This window comes from Mya arenaria, chromosome 12 (assembly GCF_026914265.1).
Source record: "Mya arenaria isolate MELC-2E11 chromosome 12, ASM2691426v1".
Classification (NCBI taxonomy): Eukaryota; Metazoa; Mollusca; class Bivalvia; order Myida; family Myidae; genus Mya; species Mya arenaria.
The window spans coordinates 11,941,228-11,963,200 of NC_069133.1; the positions used below are offsets into that span (position 1 = coordinate 11,941,228).

At 41.9% G+C, this 21,973-nt stretch overlaps 1 protein-coding gene across 1 annotated transcript; it reads right to left on the reverse strand.

Annotated features, from left to right (window-relative positions):
• Nucleotides 1–292: 292 nt before the first annotated feature.
• LOC128210329 (uncharacterized) lies at nucleotides 293–13,171 on the reverse strand. The gene is made up of 4 exons (XM_052914608.1): nucleotides 12,384–13,171; nucleotides 11,913–12,042; nucleotides 10,989–11,227; nucleotides 293–4,026 (listed from the first exon to the last, which is right to left on the reverse strand). Exons 1-4 carry the CDS (start codon nucleotides 12,936–12,938, stop codon nucleotides 2,959–2,961), a joined length of 1,992 nt encoding a protein of 663 aa, XP_052770568.1. The 5' UTR covers nucleotides 12,939–13,171; the 3' UTR covers nucleotides 293–2,958.
• Nucleotides 13,172–21,973: the final 8,802 nt, after the last annotated feature.

Below are 21,973 nucleotides of genomic sequence, written 5' to 3' on the forward strand. Positions count from 1 at the left end.
TCAAGGTCACTATTACTTAAAATAGAAAAATGGTCAAGGTCATTGTTACTTAAAATATAAAAAAAACGTTTCTGCCCAATAACTTTAGTTAGCATTGACCGATATTGATGAAACTTGGTGTGTAGGTAGCTTATGTACAGAGCTAGCTTGGGATTGCTTTTGATGGGATGGGGCTATGGTCAAGGTCGCCTGTTACTAAAAATAGAAAAATGGTGTCCGCCCAATAACTTTAATTAATTGGCTATAATTTCTGATTGCCCATAACAAAAACCTGGTTTCGTCGCATTGCGGCGCTTCTAGTTTTTATTAAAGTTAAAATTGTAACATTACATCAACTATGTAAATGGATACAGTGTTTAACAAAAGTTTTGATTATAATTTATGTAAGCTCGATTCATATATATTTGATCTGCGAAAAATTTGCATGTCAAAAAAGAATAAAACATGAACAATATTGTTTTTGTTTTGTAAAAGTTCAAAAGTTTGTATTGAACTCATGTTTGAAAACGCCTGTTTCGCTTTTGATAATAGAGTTAACTATTGACGCCTCAGCTGAGTCATAAATATGCTAGCAATGCATTACAAATATTGCAATACGGCTGTATATCACTCTTGACATCACATCATCACACCATAACTAGAATCATTGCGCGATTTAAAAATGACGTCAATAAAAAATAGTGCGTCATTAAAATGTAATTTATCATGTAATTTTTACAGCTCAACTTCCATCCCTTACATGAACTGCCTTTCGGCAAAAGTTGTTATCATCCGATGAACGCAACATCTTCGAATGTTCGGATCGCGAATCATCGCATAAGAATATACATGCAAATTATTTATCTTGTTTTTGTTTATTTGTTTCATGTTTCGTAAAAATAAATCAACATTTAAGAAAGTGTAAATTAATGATATGTTTAATAACGTGCCTTTTGAGTGATATAAAACGGTAATGTATATGATAATAATAAGGATATATATAAATACTGTGTTTTGGTGCGGGAGGCCAGTAATGTTTATAACCAGGATACTGGGGCCAGTAATGTTTATAAGCAGGATATTAGCGCTGCGTTTTGGTGCGGGAGGCCAGTGATGTTTATAAGCAGGATACTGAGGCCAGTAATGTTTATGACCAGGATACTGGGGCCAGTAATGTTTATAAGCATGATATTAGCGCTGCGGTTTGGTGCGGGAGACCAGTAATGTTTATAACCAGGATATTAGCGCTGCGGTTTGGTGCAGGAGGCCAGTAATGTTTATAACCAGGATATTAGCGCTGCGTTTTGGTGCGGGAGGCCAGTTATGTTTATAACCAGGATATTAGAGCTGCGTTTTGGTGCGGGAGACCAGTAATGTTTACAACCAGGATATTAGCGCTGCGTTTTGGTGCGGGAGACCAGTAATGTTTATAAGCATGATATTAGCGCTGCGTTTTGGTGCGGGAGACCAGTAATGTTTATAACCAGTATATTAGCGCTGCGTTTTGGTGTGGGAGACCAGTAATGTTTATAACCAGGATATTAGCGCTGCGTTTTGGTGCGGGAGACCAGTAATGTTTATAACTAGGATATTAGCGCTGCGTTTTGGTGCGGGAGGCCAGTAATGTTTATAACCAGGATATTAGAGCTGCGTTTTGGTGCGGGAGACCAGTAATGTTTATAAGCATGATATTAGCGCTGCGTTTTGGTGCGGGAGACCAGTAATGTTTATAAGCATGATATTAGCGCTGCGTTTTGGTGCGGGAGACCAGAAATGTTTATAAGCATGATATTAGCGCTGCGTTTTGGTGCGGGAGACCAGTAATGTTTATAATCAGGATATTAGCGCTGCGTTTTGGTGCGGAAGGCCAGTAATGTTTATAATCAGGATATTAGCGCTACGTTTTGGTGCGGGAGGCAATTTATGATTATAATCAGGATATTAGCGCTGCGGTTTGGTGCGGAAGGCCAGTAATGTTTATAATCAGGATATTAAAACTACGTTTTGGTGCGGGAGGCCATTTATGTTTATAATCAGGATATTAGCGCTGCGTTTTTGTGCGGGAGGCCATTTATGTTCATAATCAGGATATTAGCGCTACGTTTTGATGTGGACGTTGATATTCGTCTCTTGTGGAATTTAAAGAGATTTTGATTTCACTTGGTCAGCGTTTCGTGAAATCCTAATCTGCAAAAATCCACTCCTATTATACTTTCATAGCAGTTATCTAGTGAACAGCTAAAGTAGATTTCACGGTACACCGATCAGTTAGTAGGCGTTCTGATTTCCAAGAAAAATTGGTGTCAACAAATGACGTCATTGATGTTCAAACAGTGTAACAGACAGAAATTGTATCGATTTTTCAAACCCTTTAAAGGATAATTATTTCATGAATAAAGATCTATATACTATTTGAATAATTTAGTACTCTTTTACACACATGCATGTCACAGCAGAAAATCGGCAAAATCACATTTTTCATACAGGCCCTGATATTATTTTGCCCATTTCGTTACATGGTCTTGTTCAATCTCCAATGGATCTGGATGGAATCATCTGGCCCTGATTTCTCTAAACTTCTTCAGCCTAACAGACTGAAGTGGCTTGTCTGTATAACAAAACTTCTTATTTTAACCTAATATTGATACATGGAAATGAGTTTTTCTTGATTATCAGACAGATAACTTCAATAAACAATAAAAACCTTCCAAAATAGTAAATATTTCACAAGTTTTAGAAGAACAAAAACAGTGAGCTTAGCTTGATCGTGTTATAACAGACATAAGTATAGTTTCGAGAAATTGGCCCTAGGTCGTTTGTACGTCACAAACACTGACGAGATTTCTTCATAAAATGCCGTAAATGGTAAGCCGTTCTGGAACACTCTAAATTTTAAAATATCTCGAATTCTCCATTATTGAATATTGACGCAAACTCTATTCACAAATATATCGATGCATTCCTTTGGAACAAGTCCATTTATTCCAGTGTGGCAATGACAAAGTCATTACAGTTATCGTTCCCGACCCCCGTAACCACTATCCTCTCCCCTTCCGGTTCGAGACAGATCGTCCGAGGCGAGCTGATCACTTTATCGAACAGTATCCGGATAAGCTCCCCGGATTTCGACACCTGGTGGACATTGTGCGACTCTTTACCGCAGATGTAGATGTTCCCCTGGTAGTCGGAGGTGATCCCGACGGGTGACATCAGGTTCTTGTGGGAGTAACGGAAAAGGAGGCAGCCAGACAACGTGAGAGCGACCACGCAGCCTTTCCGGGAGTCGGATATGTAGAGAACCTGTTCGTGATGGTCCGTTGTGATGTGTTCCGGGTAGCTAAAAAGAGCGTTATCATTACTGTCTTTTTTGTAAAACGAAAGTAGCTTTCCGTTTAGATTGTATACATTGACGTACGGTTGTTTGCTCCATGGGTCACAGGTCATGGCGAGGCGGCCACCTTCAATGGGCGTCACGGCCCAGCACTCACACTTCGTGTGGAAGGAGTCCACGATCTCCATCCCCTTATCTAGACTGTGCTCAACCATGAGCACCGTCTGCTCCCCAGGGACCGTGACCACCACGCGGTTTTCCGGAAGTAGCTTCACGTCCCAGGGGTTGTTGGGCAGATCAAGCCGGTGCGTGAGGACGCCCTTGTTGTTGAAGAGTTTAAGACACGCGTTGTTCCAGTCGGCTAGAATGATTCGCCCCCCAGGAATGAAACACGACCCCGTGAAGCAACAACTGTTTTCATCAGCGGCGCTTGTGGCTTCGCATGTAGACATGTTGGCTACGTTTTTCTTAGAGTAGTCCGCGATTTTTGAAAAGGAGAGGAAGCCCGGAAGTTGAGAGGGCCGGGGGCGGGCGATTACGTCACCGATGCTGGACAGGTTGTTGAAGAGCTGCTCCACCCAGGGATCCTGCCGGAACTCGTAATCGATACGCATCGCCATGTTGAAGTCTCGCCGGAGGATCTCCTCGTAAACCGGACATTTCATCTGCAATTTCCGCTTGAGAACTTTGAACTCGTCTGATATTGGATCGCTCGCCTGAAACAAGCGCATTTTAAGTTCCTTAGAGTTAACACATATATATGCAACATTGTCTTGATAAAGACGAACTATTTGTTGCGGTAAAGTACCGATACATACGAGACACATTTTGGCAAAAGTTACTATTGAATACCTGGAAGTAGGATTTTTGTTATTGGTCCTAATTAATACGAACAAAATTATTATTATTTTTATTATTATTAATTATCTTTATTTATATATTATTATTATTATTATTTAAATCATTATTTAAAATATTATTATTATTATTATTATTATTATTATTATTATTATTATTATTAGTATTATTATTATTATTATTTTAATTATTATTATAATTATTATTTATTTATTTACATGTATTTATTTATTTTATTTTTTTGGTGTGTGAGGTGGGGGTTGAGGGGAGGGGTAAGTACTGAAATACACGAACTCCTTTTATTGCATACGTTACTGTTTTATACGAACTATTTCTTTGGGGGTTACGTACTGTTGTATACGAACTACTTTCTGAATGAGTACTGTTTGATGATTTTTGCCATTCAAGAACACTACCAGACTTCTGATTTACCCCAAAATTGATGACGAAACAAGTAAAATTTGTCTCCCATGTTTCCGTCTAGTTCTTTACCCGCTTAAAACTCATATACAGTCAAATCCGTTGGATCGAACTCGCTTGGCTCGAATTTCACATTGGCTCAAACTGCGCTGTAAAGGACCGATTTCTTTATACTGAATGTAAGCATTCCCGCTTGACTCGAATTTTCCGAGGCTCGAGGTATTTTGCCGGTCCCTGTGAGTTCGAGCCATCGGGATTCAACCGTATACACATGTTTTAAATGGAGACCATTGTTTTCTTGTATCGGAAAGCTTAAACAAATAACGTAATTGTTGATGCTGCTGATGGAATTTATGTATTAACATATAATAAAAACGGCAGATACAGACTATTGAAAAAAACAACAACAATTTCATGCGATTTGAAAATATTTTAGATAATGCCAACGGTACAGGCGGTCATTTAAATGCTCTTAATATTGGACCATATTTTATTAGATACATGTTGTTCAAGCGATTAAATATTGACATTGAAGACTGGCCATGGAAAATCAATTCTGAATTCATCCACTGTATTTGCTTACGGCGTAAACCCTCGTATTTCCTATTGTGTTTCCTGGCAGTGTACACGTGGGGGTAGTCTGCGATGAATGAGATAAAAGCATTTCAAGTCCATCCGTTTTTGAGATCATGGTCTATCACAAATAATTGTTCTATTCATCTGTCACTTACGTAACAATGGCAAAATAATAAGTTTATATATAAATATATAAAGGCTTGGTAATATATAAATATCAAGGGAAATCTAATTTTTTTTCAACGAAGGCCGTGGTTGCAGGTTAAGACAAATACATTATTTAGAGAAGGTTGACCCGCTGTTGACACGAAGAAAGGTCAACATAAAGAAGGGCATTTGTACAAACAGTTACTTAGAACAAGGTCGAAGCTATTGACAACGAAATTTTAATTCCATTCAATTTTCGAAATGGAACTAAACAGTTACCATTGGCAGGTCATTTCAAAACTTAAATACTTATAGTGATGTCCATTGCTTTAAATTTTAAATGAAGAATGTGCCGAATGTGTTGCTGTCCTTAAACATATGTTTGCTTTATTTCTGACGTAGTTTTTTCCTCCTTTAGAGTCGAGGTATTGTCGAATAGCGCTGATGTCGTTGTCTTTATGTGTAAAAACTCCACCAACTATAGCCCCTATAACCATTATTTAATTAATTCAGAGTATTCATTTGAAAATGAATACACATGATATCAACGACAATACTCCTAACTTATGTGCAAAAAAGCCCATAACTCTGCCTTTAATAATTATCAAGTTGTGTTTCCTTGTCAACGAAAATGGTATCGGTACCCTTGCTTTATAAAATATCCGAGATTGAAAATGCTGGCGATTTTTTTTCCAGTATGACTTTTTGATGATGACCCGCAACCAATTGGTTTAAGTTTTGGTTTCGTGGCATCAGACGTCCACTGCGCTATCCGAACAACCAATGCGCTATCCGGACAAACACTGCGATATCAGAACAACTACTGCACTATCCGGACAACCACTGCGGTATCAGAACAACCACTGCGGTATCAGAACAACCACTGCGGTATCAGAACAACCACTGCACTATCCGGACAACCACTGCGGTATCAGAACAACCACTGCGCTATCCGAACAACCACTGCGGTATCAGAACAACCACTGCGCTATCCGAACAACCACTGCGGTATCAGAACAACCACTGCACTATCCGGACAACCACTGCGATATCAGAACAACTACTGCACTATCCGGACAACCACTGCGGTATCAGAACAACCACTGCGCTATCCGAACAACCACTGCGGTATCAGAACAACCACTGCGCTATCCGAACAACCACTGCGATATCAGAACAACCACTGCGCTATCCGAACAACCAATGCGCTATCCGGACAAACACTGCGATATCAGAACAACCACTGCACTATCCGGACAACCACTGCGGTATCAGAACAACCACTGCGCTATCCGAACAACCAATGCGCTATCCGGACAAACACTGCGATATCAGAACAACCACTGCACTATCCGGACAAACACTGCGATATCAGAACAACCACTGCACTATCCGAACAAACACTGCGATATCAGAACAACCACTGCACTATCAGAACAAACACTGCGCTATCCGGACAAACACTGTGATATCAGAACAACCACTGCGCTATCCGGACAAACACTGCGATATCAGAACAACCACTGCACTATCCGGACAACCACTGCGGTATCAGAACAACCACTGCGCTATCCGAACAACCAATGCGCTATCAGAACAAACACTGCGATATCAGAACAACCACTGCGATATCAGAACAACCACTGCACTATCCGGACAACCACTACGATATCAGAACAACCAATGCGCTATCAGAACAACCACTGCACTATCCGGACAACCACTACGATATCAGAACAAACACTGCGATATCAGAACAATCACTGCACTATCCGGACAACCACTACGATATCAGAACAACCAATGCGCTATCAGAACAACCACTGCACTATCCGGACAACCACTACGATATCAGAACAAACACTGCGATATCAGAACAACCACTGCACTATCCGGATAACCACAGCGGTATCAGAACAACCACTGAACCATCCGGACAACCACTGCACTATCCGGACAACCACTGCGATATCAGAACAACCACTGCACTTTCCGGACAACCACTGCACTATCCGGACAACCACTGCGATATCAGAACAACCACTGCACTATCCGGACAACCACTGCACTATCCGGACAACCACTGCACTATCCGGACAAACACTGCGATATCAGAACAACCAATGCACTATCCGGACAAACACTGCACTATCCGAACAACCACTGCACTATCCGGACAAACACTGAACTATCCGGACAAACACTGCACTATCCGAACAACCACTGCACTATCCGGACAAACACTGAACTATCCGAACAAACACTGCGATATCAGAACAACCACTGCACTATCCGAACAACCACTGCACTATCCGGACAACCACTGCACTATCCGGACAACCACTGCACTATCCGAACAACCACTGCCCTATCCGGACAACCACTGCACTATCCTGACAACCACTGCACTATCCGGACAAACACTGCGATATCAGAACAACCAATGCACTATCCTGACAAACACTGCGATATCAGAACAACCAATGCACTATCAGAACAACCACTGCACTATCCGGACAACCACTGCACTATCCGAACAACCACTGAACTATCCGAACAACCACTGCGATATCAGAACAACCACTGCACTATCCGGACAACCACTGCGATATCAGAACAACCACTGAACTATCCGGACAAACACTGATCTATCCGAACAACAACTGCACTATCCGAACAATTACTGCGACATCAGAACAACCACTGCGATATCAGAACAACCACAGCACTATCCGAACAACCACTGAACTATCCGAACAAACACTGAACTATCCGAACAACCACTGCACTATCCGAACAAACACTGCGCTATCCGGACAACCACTGTGATATCAGAACAACCACTGAACTATCCGAACAACCACTGAACTATCCGAAAACCACTGAACTATCCAAACCACTGCACTATCCGAACAAACACTGCGCTATCCGGACAACCACTGCGATATCAGAACAACCACTGCGCTATCCGAACAACCACTGAACTATCCGAACAAACACTGAACTATCCGAACAACCACTGCACTATCCGGACAACCACTGCGGTATCAGAACAGCCACTGAACCATCCGGACAACCACTGCGCTATCCGAACAGCCACTGAACTATCCGAACGACAACTGCACTATCAGAACAAACACTGCGATATCCGAACAAACACTGCGATATCCGGACAACCACTGCGCTATCTGGACAACCACTGAACTATCCGTACAAACATTGCGATATCAGAACAATCACTGCACTATCCGGACACATACTGCGATATCCGGACAACCACTGCGCTATCCGGACAACCACTGCACTATTCAGACAACCACTGCGATATCCGGACAACCACTGCACTATCCGGACAATCACTGCGATATCTGGACAACCACTGCGATAACCGGACAACCACTGCGCTATCTGGACAACCACTGCGATATCCGGACAACCACTGCGCTATCTTGACAACCACTGCACTATCCAGACAACCACTACGCTATCTGGACAACCACTGCACTATCCAGACAACCACTGCGCTGTCCGGACAACCACTGCGATATCAGAACAACCACTGCGATATCAGAACGACCACTGCACTATCCGAACAAACACTGCACTATCCGGACAACCACTGCACTATCCGGACAACCACTGCGCCATCCGAACAACCACTGCGCTATCCGAACAAACACTGCGATATCCAAACAACCACTGCGCTATCCGAACAACCACTGCGCTATCCGGACAACCACTGCGCCATCCGGACAACCACTGCGCCATCCGGACAACCACTGCACTATCCGGACAACCACTGCGCCATCCGAACAACCACTGCACTATCCGAACAAACACTGCGATATCCAAACAACCACTGCGCTATCCGGACAACCACTGCACTATCCGGACAACCACTGCACTATCCGGACAACCACTGCGCCATCCGAACAACCACTGCGCTATCCGGACAACCACTGCGCCATCCGGACAACCACTGCGCCATCCGGACAACCACTGCACTATCCGGACAACCACTGCGCCATCCGAACAACCACTGCGCTATCCAAACAACCACTGCGATATCCAAACAACCACTGCGCCATCCGGACAACCACTGCGCCATCCGGACAACCACTGCACTATCCGGACAACCACTGCGCCATCCGAACAACCACTGCGCCATCCGGACAACCACTGCACTATCCGGACAACCACTGCACTATCCGGACAACCACTGCGCCATCCGAACAACCACTGGGATATCCAAACAACCACTGCGCCATCCGGACAACCACTGCACTATCCGGACAACCACTGCACTATCCGGACAACCACTGCACTATCCGGACAACCACTGCGCCATCCGAACAACCACTGCGCCATCCGGACAACCACTGCACTATCCGGACAACCACTGCACTATCCGGACAACCACTGCGCCATCCGAACAACCACTGCGATATCCAAACAACCACTGCGCCATCCGGACAACCACTGCACTATCCGGACAACCACTGCACTATCCGGACAACCACTGCACTATCCGGACAACCACTGCACTATCCGGACAACCACTGCGATATCCAAACAACCACTGCGCCATCCGGACAACCACTGCACTATCCGGACAACCACTGCACTATCCGGACAACCACTGCGCCATCCGAACAACCACTGCACTATCCGGACAAACACTGCACCATCCGAACAACCACTGCGCCATCCGGACAACCACTGCGATATCCGAACAAACACTGCGATATCCAAACAACCACTGCGCTATCCGAACAACCACTGCGCTATCCGGACAACCACTGCGCCATCCGGACAACCACTGCGCCATCCGGACAACCACTGCGCCATCCGGACAACCAATGCGCCATCCGGACAACCACTGCGCTATCCGAACAACCACTGCGCTATCCGAACAACCACTGCACTATCCGAACAAACACTGCGATATCCGGACAACCACTGCGATATCAGAACAACCACTGAACTATCCGAACAAACACTGCGATATCCAAACAAACACTGCACTATCCGGACAACCACTGCGCTATCCGGACAACCACTGCACTATCCGGACAAACACTGCACTATCCGAACAACCACTGCACTATCCGGACAACCACTGCACTATCCGGACAACCACTGCGCTATCCAAACAAACACTGAACTATCCGAACAACCACTGAACTATCCGAAAACCACTGAACTATCCAAACCACTGCACTATCCGAACAAACACTGCGCTATCCGGACAACCACTGCGATATCAGAACAACCACTGCGCTATCCGAACAACCACTGAACTATCCGAACAAACACTGAACTATCCGAACAACCACTGCACTATCCGGACAACCACTGCGGTATCAGAACAGCCACTGAACCATCCGGACAACCACTGCGCTATCCGAACAGCCACTGAACTATCCGAACGACAACTGCACTATCAGAACAAACACTGCGATATCCGAACAAACACTGCGATATCCGGACAACCACTGCGATATCAGAACGACCACTGCGATATCCGGACAACCACTGCGCTATCTGGACAACCACTGAACTATCCGTACAAACATTGCGATATCAGAACAATCACTGCACTATCCGGACACATACTGCGATATCCGGACAACCACTGCGCTATCCGGACAATCATTGCGCTCACCGGACGACTTACCTCGAGTATTTTAAGACTGTCGCTGGTTTCCTCTTGGATCTTCTGACATCGTTTTATCTGACCGTCTATCTGCTTTATGTGTTTGTTGTGTAGCTCGTCTAACTGACGCATGAACTGCTTCTGCTTCGATAGTAGGAACGCAATCACGTCCTCCATGACGTCAAGAAACTGATTGCTGACTTCCTCTTTGTCGTTCGATAACTGGTGCTTTAGATCGTCTCGTTCGTCTATCATTCGACCTGCAAATATTGGAAGAAATTGCAATGGTTATTATTGGTGGTAATCTAAAAAAAAATATTTATCTGAATAGGCTTTAGTCGTTGTTGTTAAAAAAAAACAATGTATGATAAACGTATCAATTACCGACAAAGAACTATTTGTAAGTAAAACAAGGTGTATATTTAAAAACAAACACGTCGAATTGCCGGAGGCGACCCTTCCTGTTGGTGCTGCGAAATGTGTAGTGAGCATATTCCAGAGAACACGTCGTGAGAAACGGGCCTCCGTGTTAGCGAATTCATTATCGAGGGTGCACTGCGTGGTCTTACACTTACCAGTAAATATGTCAAACTCTCGGTGACGGTCCTCCGTGTTAGGGAATTCATTATCGAGGCTGCACTGCGTGGTCTTATACTTACCAGTGAACATGTCGAACTGTCGGAGACGGGATACTTACCAGTGAATATGTCGAACTGTCGGAGACGGGCCTCCGTGTAAACGCATTTATTTTCTAAGGTAAGCTGTGGTTTAACACTTACCAGTGAATATTTAGAAATGTCGGAGACGGGCCTCCGTGTTCACGCAGTCATTATCAACAGTGAACTGTGTGGTGTAACACTTACCAGTGAATATGTCGAACTGTCGGAGACGGGCCTCCGTGTTAGCGAATGTATTAACAAAGATAAACTGTGGTCTAACACTTACCTGCAAACATGTCGAACTGTCGCAGACGGGCCTCCGTGTTAGTGCGCTCCTTCTCCATGGCCTGGGCCTCTGCCCACTCGTGTGCCGGAAGTACGTGCTGACAGCCAACATGTTCCGCCTCGACCACACTCTTTAGCAAACATTACGAGGGAAAATTAAGATAGTTGTATTTGCAAGAGTGTTTATAGTAAATAATTAAAGTTTAAGCAGTGAATGACGAGAAGATAAAAAGTTTTAAAACGGTTGGTCATAATAGCAGTTATCAGTTATTCATAAGCAACAAATTATGATTTGTTTTGAAGTAAAAACACATCGTTAAGATAAGACCTCAAAGACACGTTTAAAATGAATATAAATACATTACGTAAATTTATTTCACTGATCATAGAGCGCGTCTCCAGAAATTTAAATAATGGAGGCCCAATTCATAACATTTGTCTACCATTTATAAACATCCAGTTTTTTTTTTACCTTGCCCGTGACAAGCAGCCCGTGATCCACGCAGTAGAAGTCAACCTCCTCTTCATACGGGCCTTCCGGTGTCAGGGAAGTATGTGTTATCTCCGAAAGTTGCGACATTCGGCTGTCGTTGGGCAGCGGGATTTCAACGTCCGACGAGAGGTTGGAGACCATGGACGCTGCTGTCGATTGCCGGGGTTCGTCCTCATTCTGTTGCTGCATACTCACTTTTCCGCTCGACGCTGCGCCAATATTTACTTGAGTGGATGGTTTATTTGGAAATGAAATCACGAATACTGGTTGTGAAGAGGTCGATTTTGCTTTTCTTTTATTTCTATTCCCATGGGCGTCTTTATCGTGACTGCCAGAGAGTTCACCTATTTTCGTCTCTGTTTCGTCATAAGCGAATTTCCCGGTCCGTGTCCCCGGGGATCCCGGCGGGTTCATGTCCGCTAACTCCAGTTCGATGATGTTCCGAGACCGACTCCCCACGGGGCTGATTCCATTGTCCTGGGGCTCGAGTGACACAGTGCTCGAAAGGTTCGTGTGCAACCGTTTTCCTGCCATCTCGATTCAGATATGTCCCCACTTCTTTAAACAACTAATTATGGTGTTTTACACCAATTATGTAGCCAACTAATCAAATTTGAATTGAAGTCAGTTCTAGATTATTTTTTATGTACATAGTCTCGTGAATAAACATTTGTCGTCTGCTTATTTTTGAAAATCGAAATGCACCGATTAAGACCGATATTTATCATTTTTGCAGAAAAGTTTTTAAGAGAACTTGATCAGCTAATTGTCACACAACTACGTTTATATTCGTTAACTATAGTTCGCATTATGCTGCCTTTTAATTAAATCCAGGAGATATAATTGCACTTCGCGTCTCTCAATCTATTGAGAGGGAATTCCATAGCTACTATCCTAAACAAACCTATCAATGCAATCGTGTCATTGTCATGTTTCTGGAAAATCATAAATGTTTAATTATAATTCGTCCCGTCTGAGTTTTAAGTTATCATAGGAAAGTTCTCGGCCGACGGAGCCTGACAAACTTCAATAGAAGCTTTATTACAGTATTGATTATAGGGTGGATTTTCTATTGGTGATCTAAAACAATCGATCTGGCTCAAGTGCATTTTGAATTGCGTTCTATCACATGTAATAAATATTTAGATATCTAGTACTTTTTTATGTGCGTGGAGTTAGCACCGTAGCACCGTATCACCGTATCACCGCGGTGAAACGGTGCTAGCACCGTATCTCCATATATTGTCATATCAGTATACTTGTAGTATAAAGAGTCTCTTATTCTTGGATATGACACCTATTACACTGTGGGGGCAAGACCTAGCCATAGGTAAAAGTTGCATGTGAATAACCTACGATTTTAGGCCGGCAATGCCGTATTTGAATATAGGCACATAATAGCTATTTGCCACATAGTCAGTAACTCATATACAGGGGAATCCTTAATATCAGCGATGTGACCATAGCAATCTATGCCACCGTGTAGCCAAAACATAGGTGATAGAACATGTTAATTTCCTAGGATTTCAACTGAATATGCGGAATAAGGAGATGGAATAGGTTCCCAATGACTATTTATCGCATAAAATGGTATAACTATCAATGGTGCGAAAAACCTCAAAATGAGCATGGAGAACATAACGACCTGTGTCATCATGTAGCCGAGGACTAGGCCTAGGTAATAATATATGTGAATAACTTAGGAATTAAGGCAGGCTTTGCGGTAGAGGAACATGGAATAGACCCCCAATATATATTTGCCGCATAGTCATTAATTTGTAATGGCACGTAAACATTAAAATGAGCAAGTTGACCACAGTGACATGTGTCACCATGTAGCCGAGACCAAGTCCTTGGTGATAGTACATATGAATAACATAGGATTTTAGGCACGCTATGCGAGATACGTACATGAAAAAGGCTCTCAATGCCTATTTGCCTCATATTAATTACATGTTATGTTATGTTATGATATGACATTGTTCTGTCAAAATGCCGTGGTACCCAGCTCCCCTTCATCGATTAACAAAAGCGGCTGAAGGGCGGGAACCACCGGAACACTCAACGCTTTTCCGATGGTCCCCGTCCTTCGGCCGCTTTCGCTAATCGATTAAGGCGAACCGGGTACTCACCATTTTGACAGAACAATGTCTGGCTAGCGCTTGTGATAATTCGCATTTTGAAGCATTTTCGTCGTATACTGTTTCTCTCGACAAGAATACCGGTTTTAACGTGTATATAACGGGCCACTGCATCTATGAGCCAGGTATTTTGTTTGTAGCTTACGAAGAAGTTATAATTTTTGACGAGAATTGGTCTTTGTTTACATTTTCGCCGGGCGAACATTCTTCACTTGTTTCATGTTACAGTATAGGGTATTTTTTAATTTTGTCTAATCTCGTTTTATGTTTATGGCAATGCATTATTTTGATGATATACATGTTCAAGTATGTATAAAATATAATTTTGGCTAGTTGAAATTAATTATTGTGACCTTAATGAGCCTTTGTCATCAAGCCACTGTGACCTATGTCAGCTCGTTGCTTGAACCTAGTCCTAGATGATAGTACATATTAATTACCTAGGATTTTAGGCAGGCTATGCGTTTTAGGACATGAAAAATGCTCCTAATGCCAATTTGCCTCACATTTATTACATGTTATTGTACAGAAACCTTAAAGAAATTAAGGGGACCAAAGCGACCTATGTCAAGATGTAGCTTAGACCTAGTCCTATGTGATAGTACATATGAATTACCTAGGATTTTAGGCAGGCTATGCGAGATAGGGACATGGAAAAGGGTCCCGATCCCTATTTGCCTAATATTCATTACATGTTATGGTGAAGAAACCTTAAAACGGACAAGGAGACCATACCGACCTATGTCAGCGTGTATCTTAGACCTAGTCCTAGGTGATAGTGCATTTAAATTACCTAGGATTTTAGGCAGGCTATGAGAGATGGGGACATGGAAAAGGGTCCCAATGCTCATTTGCCTCATATTCATTACATGTTATGGTGCAGAAAACTTAAAACGAGAAACAGGACCAAAGCGACCTATGTTATCGTTTAGCAGAAACCTAGTCTTAGGTGATAGAATATTTGAATAACCTAGGATTTTAGGCAGGCTTTGTGGAATGGTGACGTGGAAAAGGCTCCCAATGTCTATTTGACCCATATTCATTATATTCTATGGTACAGCAACCTAACAACGAGAAACGGGACCATAGCGACCTATTTCACCTTATAGACGAGACCCAGTCGTAGGTGATAGAACATATGAGTAACCTATGATTTTAGGCAGACTATGCGTGATAGGGACATGAAAAAGGCTCCATATTTCTATTTGCGGCATAGTCAATAACTGGTTATGACGCTGAAAATTTTTAAACGATCAAGGGGACCATAACGACCTTTGCCATAATGTAGTCGAGACCTAGTCCTAGGTCATAGTGCATATGAATAACCTAGGATATTAGGCATGCTATGCTAGTTGGGGACTAGGAAAATGATCCCATTGCCTTTTGACCTATATTCATTACATGTTATGGTTCAGAAAAATTAAAACGAGAAACGGGACCAAAGCGACCTATGTCATCGTTTAGCCGAAACCTAGTCTTAGTTGATGTAACAGGATTTTAGGCAGGCTATGTGTGATGGGGACATGGAAAAGGCTCCCAATGTCTATTTGACACATATTCGTTACATGTTATGGTTCAGAAACCTTAAAACGAGAAACGGGACCATAGCAACCTATGTCACCTTATAGACGAGATCTAGTCCTATGTGATACTGCATATGAATAACCTCGTATTGTAGACATGCTATGCGAGATAGGGACATGGAAAATGCTCCCAACGCCTATTTGCCACATATTCATTACATGTAATGGTGCGTAAACATTACAAGGAGCAAGCGGACCATAACGACCCATGTCAGCGTGAAGCTAAGACCTAGTCCTAGGCAGGCTATGCAGGAAAGCGACATGGAAAGGCTACCAATGTCTATTTCCCTCATAATCTGGCATTGCTAGTGCGGGGAAACCTTAAAACGAGCAAGGGGACATAGTGACTTACGTTACTAAGTAGACTTGACCTTTCCCAGATGATGGTTTATGTGAAGATATAGGCAGGTTATGCGGGATAGGGAAATGAAAATGACTCCCAATTCCTATTTACCCAATATACAACTGAAACGGTGCGAAACCCTTAACACGAGCCTAGTCACTGTGTAGCCGAGAGTTTACCCCAGATAATTTCATATGTGAATTAGTTAGGATTTAAGGCAGATTTTGCGGGAAAGGGGCATTCAAAGGAATCCCAATTACTATTTAGCCAATATACAGCTTTTATGGTGCGATAACATTACAATGAATAGTAACCTATGACACTTTGTAGCCAATAACTGGCTTGAAGTGATGGTATATGGATCAACCTAGGATTTAAGGCAAGTTATGCTAAATAAGAACATGAAAAAGTCTTCCAATGCCTACCTGGCATTACAAACATGTTATGGTGCGGAAACCTTTAAACAAGAAAGAATACCATAGCGACCCATGTCACCGTTTAGCCGAGACCTGGCCATACTCGGTGTTGAAACATAAAAATAACCAAGGATTTAGGCATGCTATGCGGGAAAGGGACATACAATATGCCCATTATGCATATTAGTAATTTACCCGATATTCTTGCAACGTTATTGTGTGTTATTTTTTGGAAACATTAAAACGTGCATTGCGACAATATGGACATATGTCACTGTTCAGCCGAGACCTTGCACCAAATGATGGCATATATTTGAATAACCTAGGATTTTAGGCAAGTAATGCGGGATAGGACATGATAAGACTCCCAATACCTAATATCCAATATACAACTGTTATGGTGCGATAACCTTAAAACAAGCAAGCGAACCATAGGGACCATTGCCACTGTATAGCCGAGACTGGTTTAAGTTTATGGGATATGTGAATCACTTAGGATTTTAGGGTGATAATGCGGGATAGGGACATGAAATAAGCACCCAACACCTACCTGACCAACATACTTACCCTTTAGGCAGGCTATGTGGAATGGTGACGTGGAAAAGGTTAAAAGGCTACTTATTGGCAGAATAATTTTATCACTTATGAAAAAAATCTTGACACTTTATTTAATTCACATTATAATAAATAGTTCATTGTTAACATGAATTGTGTTAATGTACGTACATGACATTCTTGCAACAACTTGTAATGGATACTACCAAGTATGTAAATGTTGAAAATATATTGATTGAATGTGGTTTTACTGAATATATCTACATTATTTACAGTATGAAATTATTGTAATTTATAATCATCATATTAAACTGAGTTGTGTTTGTCGAAGAAATGTATGATAGTGATAGTGTGATTGTATGTTTTGTATGTTGCTTAATATGTAACTTAGTACATGTGTTTTTGTAATACTTTTTGTGTGAAGGCCATGCTGGAAATAAGTAGTATGTCTGTAATGATTGTACACTTAGTATGTAACCTTCGTTAAATAAAGTTGTTATTATTATTATTATTATTATTATTATTATTATTATTATTATTATTATTGACGAAATTTATTGCATACGGATGATTTTAATCCTCATTGACGAAATGAGACTTAAAAAGTGCTGAAAATGCCACTATTTCACTGAATTAACAAGTCACGATTGAACAAAAACAAGTAAGATATAGTTGTAAAATCATTCTGCCCTCGTAGCGCTACTTTGTCAGAAAAAAGGGTGATAGAACTGTTTATTTGTTATAAGAAAAACATTTACACAAACCGGGACCTTGACCACCAAAACAAAAAAGTCGAGTGCAACCTGCATGTGAAGTGGCATTATTCTAAGTCAAGTGGCTCTTGAGATATCAGGAGCTCAATGAACATTGGTTGTTGTCCTCAATTTGACCTACTGACCCAAAACAATAGGGGTCATATTTAGACAAGTGAAACCTACATTTTAAGAGACTGTTGACCATAAACTTGACCTTCGAGCTACCTACTCAGACAAAATTAGGGAGCTTAATGTTATTTTGCATACAAAAAAGCCCCAAACAACATTGGCTTTGTTCTTTGACCTTTGACCTATTGACCTCCAAACCAACATGGGGTATTTTGATCAAGTAAAACATACATCACTGACGTAAAGTTGCATGATCTTTGGTGCTCGATGTTTTGCGCAGAAATGACTGACTGACCCAAAAGACAATTTTTCTTAGGTTATTGTGCGGACAAGGTTTTTCTTAGGTTATTGTGCGGACAAGGTTTTTAAAACACTGCTGATCGTAACCTTGACCTTTGACCCACTGAACATTAAAACTTCCAGCTTCTTTTGAAGGGCAACCCACCACTGAACTTCCGTGATCTTAGGTCAAACAGTTTTCTAGTTACCGTACACGCAATATTAAATGAGCTACTAAGCTATTGATAGACCGATCTATCGACATTTGCTAACACGTTTGCCATTCTTCTTCTTCTTCTTCTTTCTTCTTCATCTTCTTTCTTCTTCTTCTTCTTCTTCTTCTTCTTCTTCTTCTTCTTCTTCTTCTTCTTCTTCTTCTTCTTCTTCTTCTTCTTCTTCTTAAAGGGGATTGGGACATAACAATTCCAAATATAAATGTTACTGTTCTCATATGATACTAGTAAGATATTTGTTGTTGTTTTAAGTTTGCACCAAAGCGAGTTTCCGTAGGATACTCGGTAGATGACAGAATTGAAATGCAACTTAGCCATTTATTGTAAATAACCAATCGTAACTACTCGGCCATCTCCGGCAAGCTTCGAGATAGACGCTAATTCCTGCTGGGTCCTGGCCGAGGTGTTCCGATTGGTAAATAACATGACCGGCAGAGAGATAACCCACAGTAGCGCTGGTTCGAGTTGCCTCGCTTTAATCCACAATGTTATTCACCAGAATGTATCACATTTTATGGATGAATTCGACGCTCTTTGACTGGGAAATAAATCGTTGCTATGTATACTAAGTATCAGGCAAAGAGAGTCTGTGCAATACATCAACATCCTTTGCAAGTCCAAACACTATGAGGCTGCAACCACCATTATGTTACGCGGCATATAGGACACTTTAAGGGGGTACTCGGTACTCAAAACGGCGCAAGCTTTCGAGATAGTTAAATGGTATTTTTACGTAGTATTGGGGTAAAAACTGAAGAGCATTTTTCTGTACGCATGGGGGAGAGTGTTTTCTCCCACATCCCCGAATGTCACACATAGAATACCCCATTCCTTTCCTTGTATGTTTTCGGACTTATAAACGAAACAGTATAAAGAACAGTGTTCACTCGGCAATTATAAGCCTTTTTTCTGAATAGATTAACTGTTTCATATTCTGCGTCACGTTTATGAGATAAAATGTTTTGAACGTAGCAAATTTTGTCATGATGGATAGTTTAAACTTGGATACTATGGAACTACCAAATATTAACGCTGACCAAGAATGTCTTGACCCTGATCATGGTAAATTAGACGAAGCCACATAGAGAAATTATCTGTATCTGAAGAAGTACTTGCTAGAAATGGCTTAACGGATAACCGAAGAATAAATAAAACAATGAAAACTACAATCCCAGCTGATGAACATTAAAGGCACAAGGCAAGGGCCTAAACGATAGCAAACTAGAGACACAAACGTATAAACACCGTATACACAAATACAAACACCACAGACAAACATAAGCATAGATTGGTGATTCAAAGGATTGAGGAAAAATACCAAGAGTAACAGAAAATGTTGGAGCGTCCAGAGAGGGTTACCATTTTACACTTTAAGGTTAAGGTTACATGTGAAAGGTTTGTTGAGTGTGTGTTTATTTTTGGAGGAACATAAATAATAGGCGTGCTCTTTAACTTATGGAAACATGCTAACGAATAAAGGGATTAAGAACTGGTGCGACATTGCAGGATGATGTAAGGCAATTGAAAGAGTACTATTGGGTTCTAGAATTAATGCACCAGTCAATTGTAACCACGGCCCCCCAGGTTTGGGGATATACCGGGGATAGCTGGGGAAATGGGCCGTGTTTTTACCTTTCATGTGGCTCCGCAGTGCCGGGTGAATCCGGTGGTTTTGTCTTCGCGCAAAATATAGCGGGGATTGGGCCTTAAATAGGATCCCTGGGGTGCGGGGGCATTTGGTGGGGATTTTACCATCAGTTAGGGCCCGCATGGCGGGGATTTTACCCGGGGTTGGCTGGACCGAAAGTCAAAGTCCCCGCTTTTCCCCAGACTTGGGGGCCGTGGTTACAATTGACTGGTGCATAAAGGAGGCGTAACGAGAATACAACGTAAATCCCAGACAGTCCTAAGATATATCTGTGTAGGCAGTTACTGTGAATTTATAAAATAGAGATTTGAGTCTATTGACCAAAAATCCTACAATCAGGACTCAACCATTTGTCAGTTTAAAATGCACCAGTCAATTGTTAACGGCCCCCCAGGTCCGGCATATAGCGGGGACTTTAACTTTCGGTTCAGCCAATCCCGGGTGAAATCGCCGCCCTGCAGGGATAAACAGCAGATAAAATCCCCGCAAAATGCCACCACACACCGGAGACATACTAGGTTAAGCCAAAACCGCGCTAATTTCAGCCACCACATTCACTCGGCACTGCGGGGCCACCTGGAAGGTAAAAACACAGCCCATTTCCCCCATTATTCCTGGTATATCCCCGGACCCGGAGGGCGGGCGTGGCTACAACTGACTAATGCATAAGAATGACAACATAATGATTTGGCTTGTGCATGAAGTGTACAAGGATGTATTGAAATGTAGGTGCTCACACACCATGAATCATCGGGATGAAGTGCTAATATCTCAGTTTAACTTGTTGTTGTTTTTCTGGCCGTACAAAAACCTTGAATATACGATATAATAACAAACATGCATTTGACCAATTGTAGTCATATGATCAGGAAAATATTATAGTCAAGGAAGAGCTAAGTAACTGATTTTTATTACTCAACTGACTTATCATAGCAAGTCTGACTACCACCTTTTTACCAGTTGACACCCATGGTATTTCACTGCTATCCATTGCTAAAGGTCAAAACTTAAGAACGTACGTCGAAGGTCAAAATTCAAGGACAATATTGATATGCGTTTGAAAACTATACACAATGCTCAAATTTCTTTGCTGTAAAAATGTCATGGTCAATGTGATGGAAAAATTATAAAATGTGTAAGCAAAACTGTACACCAGATCAACATTTCACTGCTATAGCCTAAAATAAAAGAAAGTAGGTCAAAGGTCACGGTCAAGGTCATACGAGGTAAAACAGTTGCGAAACTGTACAGAGGTCACGGTCATTGTATGAACAGCTGTAGAAGTTCAAACAATAAAGTGGTCACACAAAGTGTATAGATTTTAAGTAGTTTTGTATCGTTATAAGGACACTAAATCTGTTACATTTGCTACGACAAGGTCACTTCTTCCAATTTTGAGGTCATCTAGTGAAATTTTGTTGAAATAAAAGCGTCACAATATTTATATTGCAGCTCATCTAAAGACGGACAGACAGATAGACAGACGG

Coding starts and splice junctions, on each gene's coding strand:
- LOC128210329 (XM_052914608.1), bottom strand. CDS start 12,938: ATGGCAGGAAAACGGTTGCACACGAACCTTTCGAGCACTGTGTCACTC. Junction 12,043..12,383: donor GGCTGCTTGTCACGGGCAAG/GTAAAAAAAAAA, acceptor TGTTTGCTAAAG/AGTGTGGTCGAGGCGGAACA. Junction 4,027..10,988: donor ACAGTCTTAAAATACTCGAG/GTAAGTCGTCCG, acceptor CGCTTGTTTCAG/GCGAGCGATCCAATATCAGA.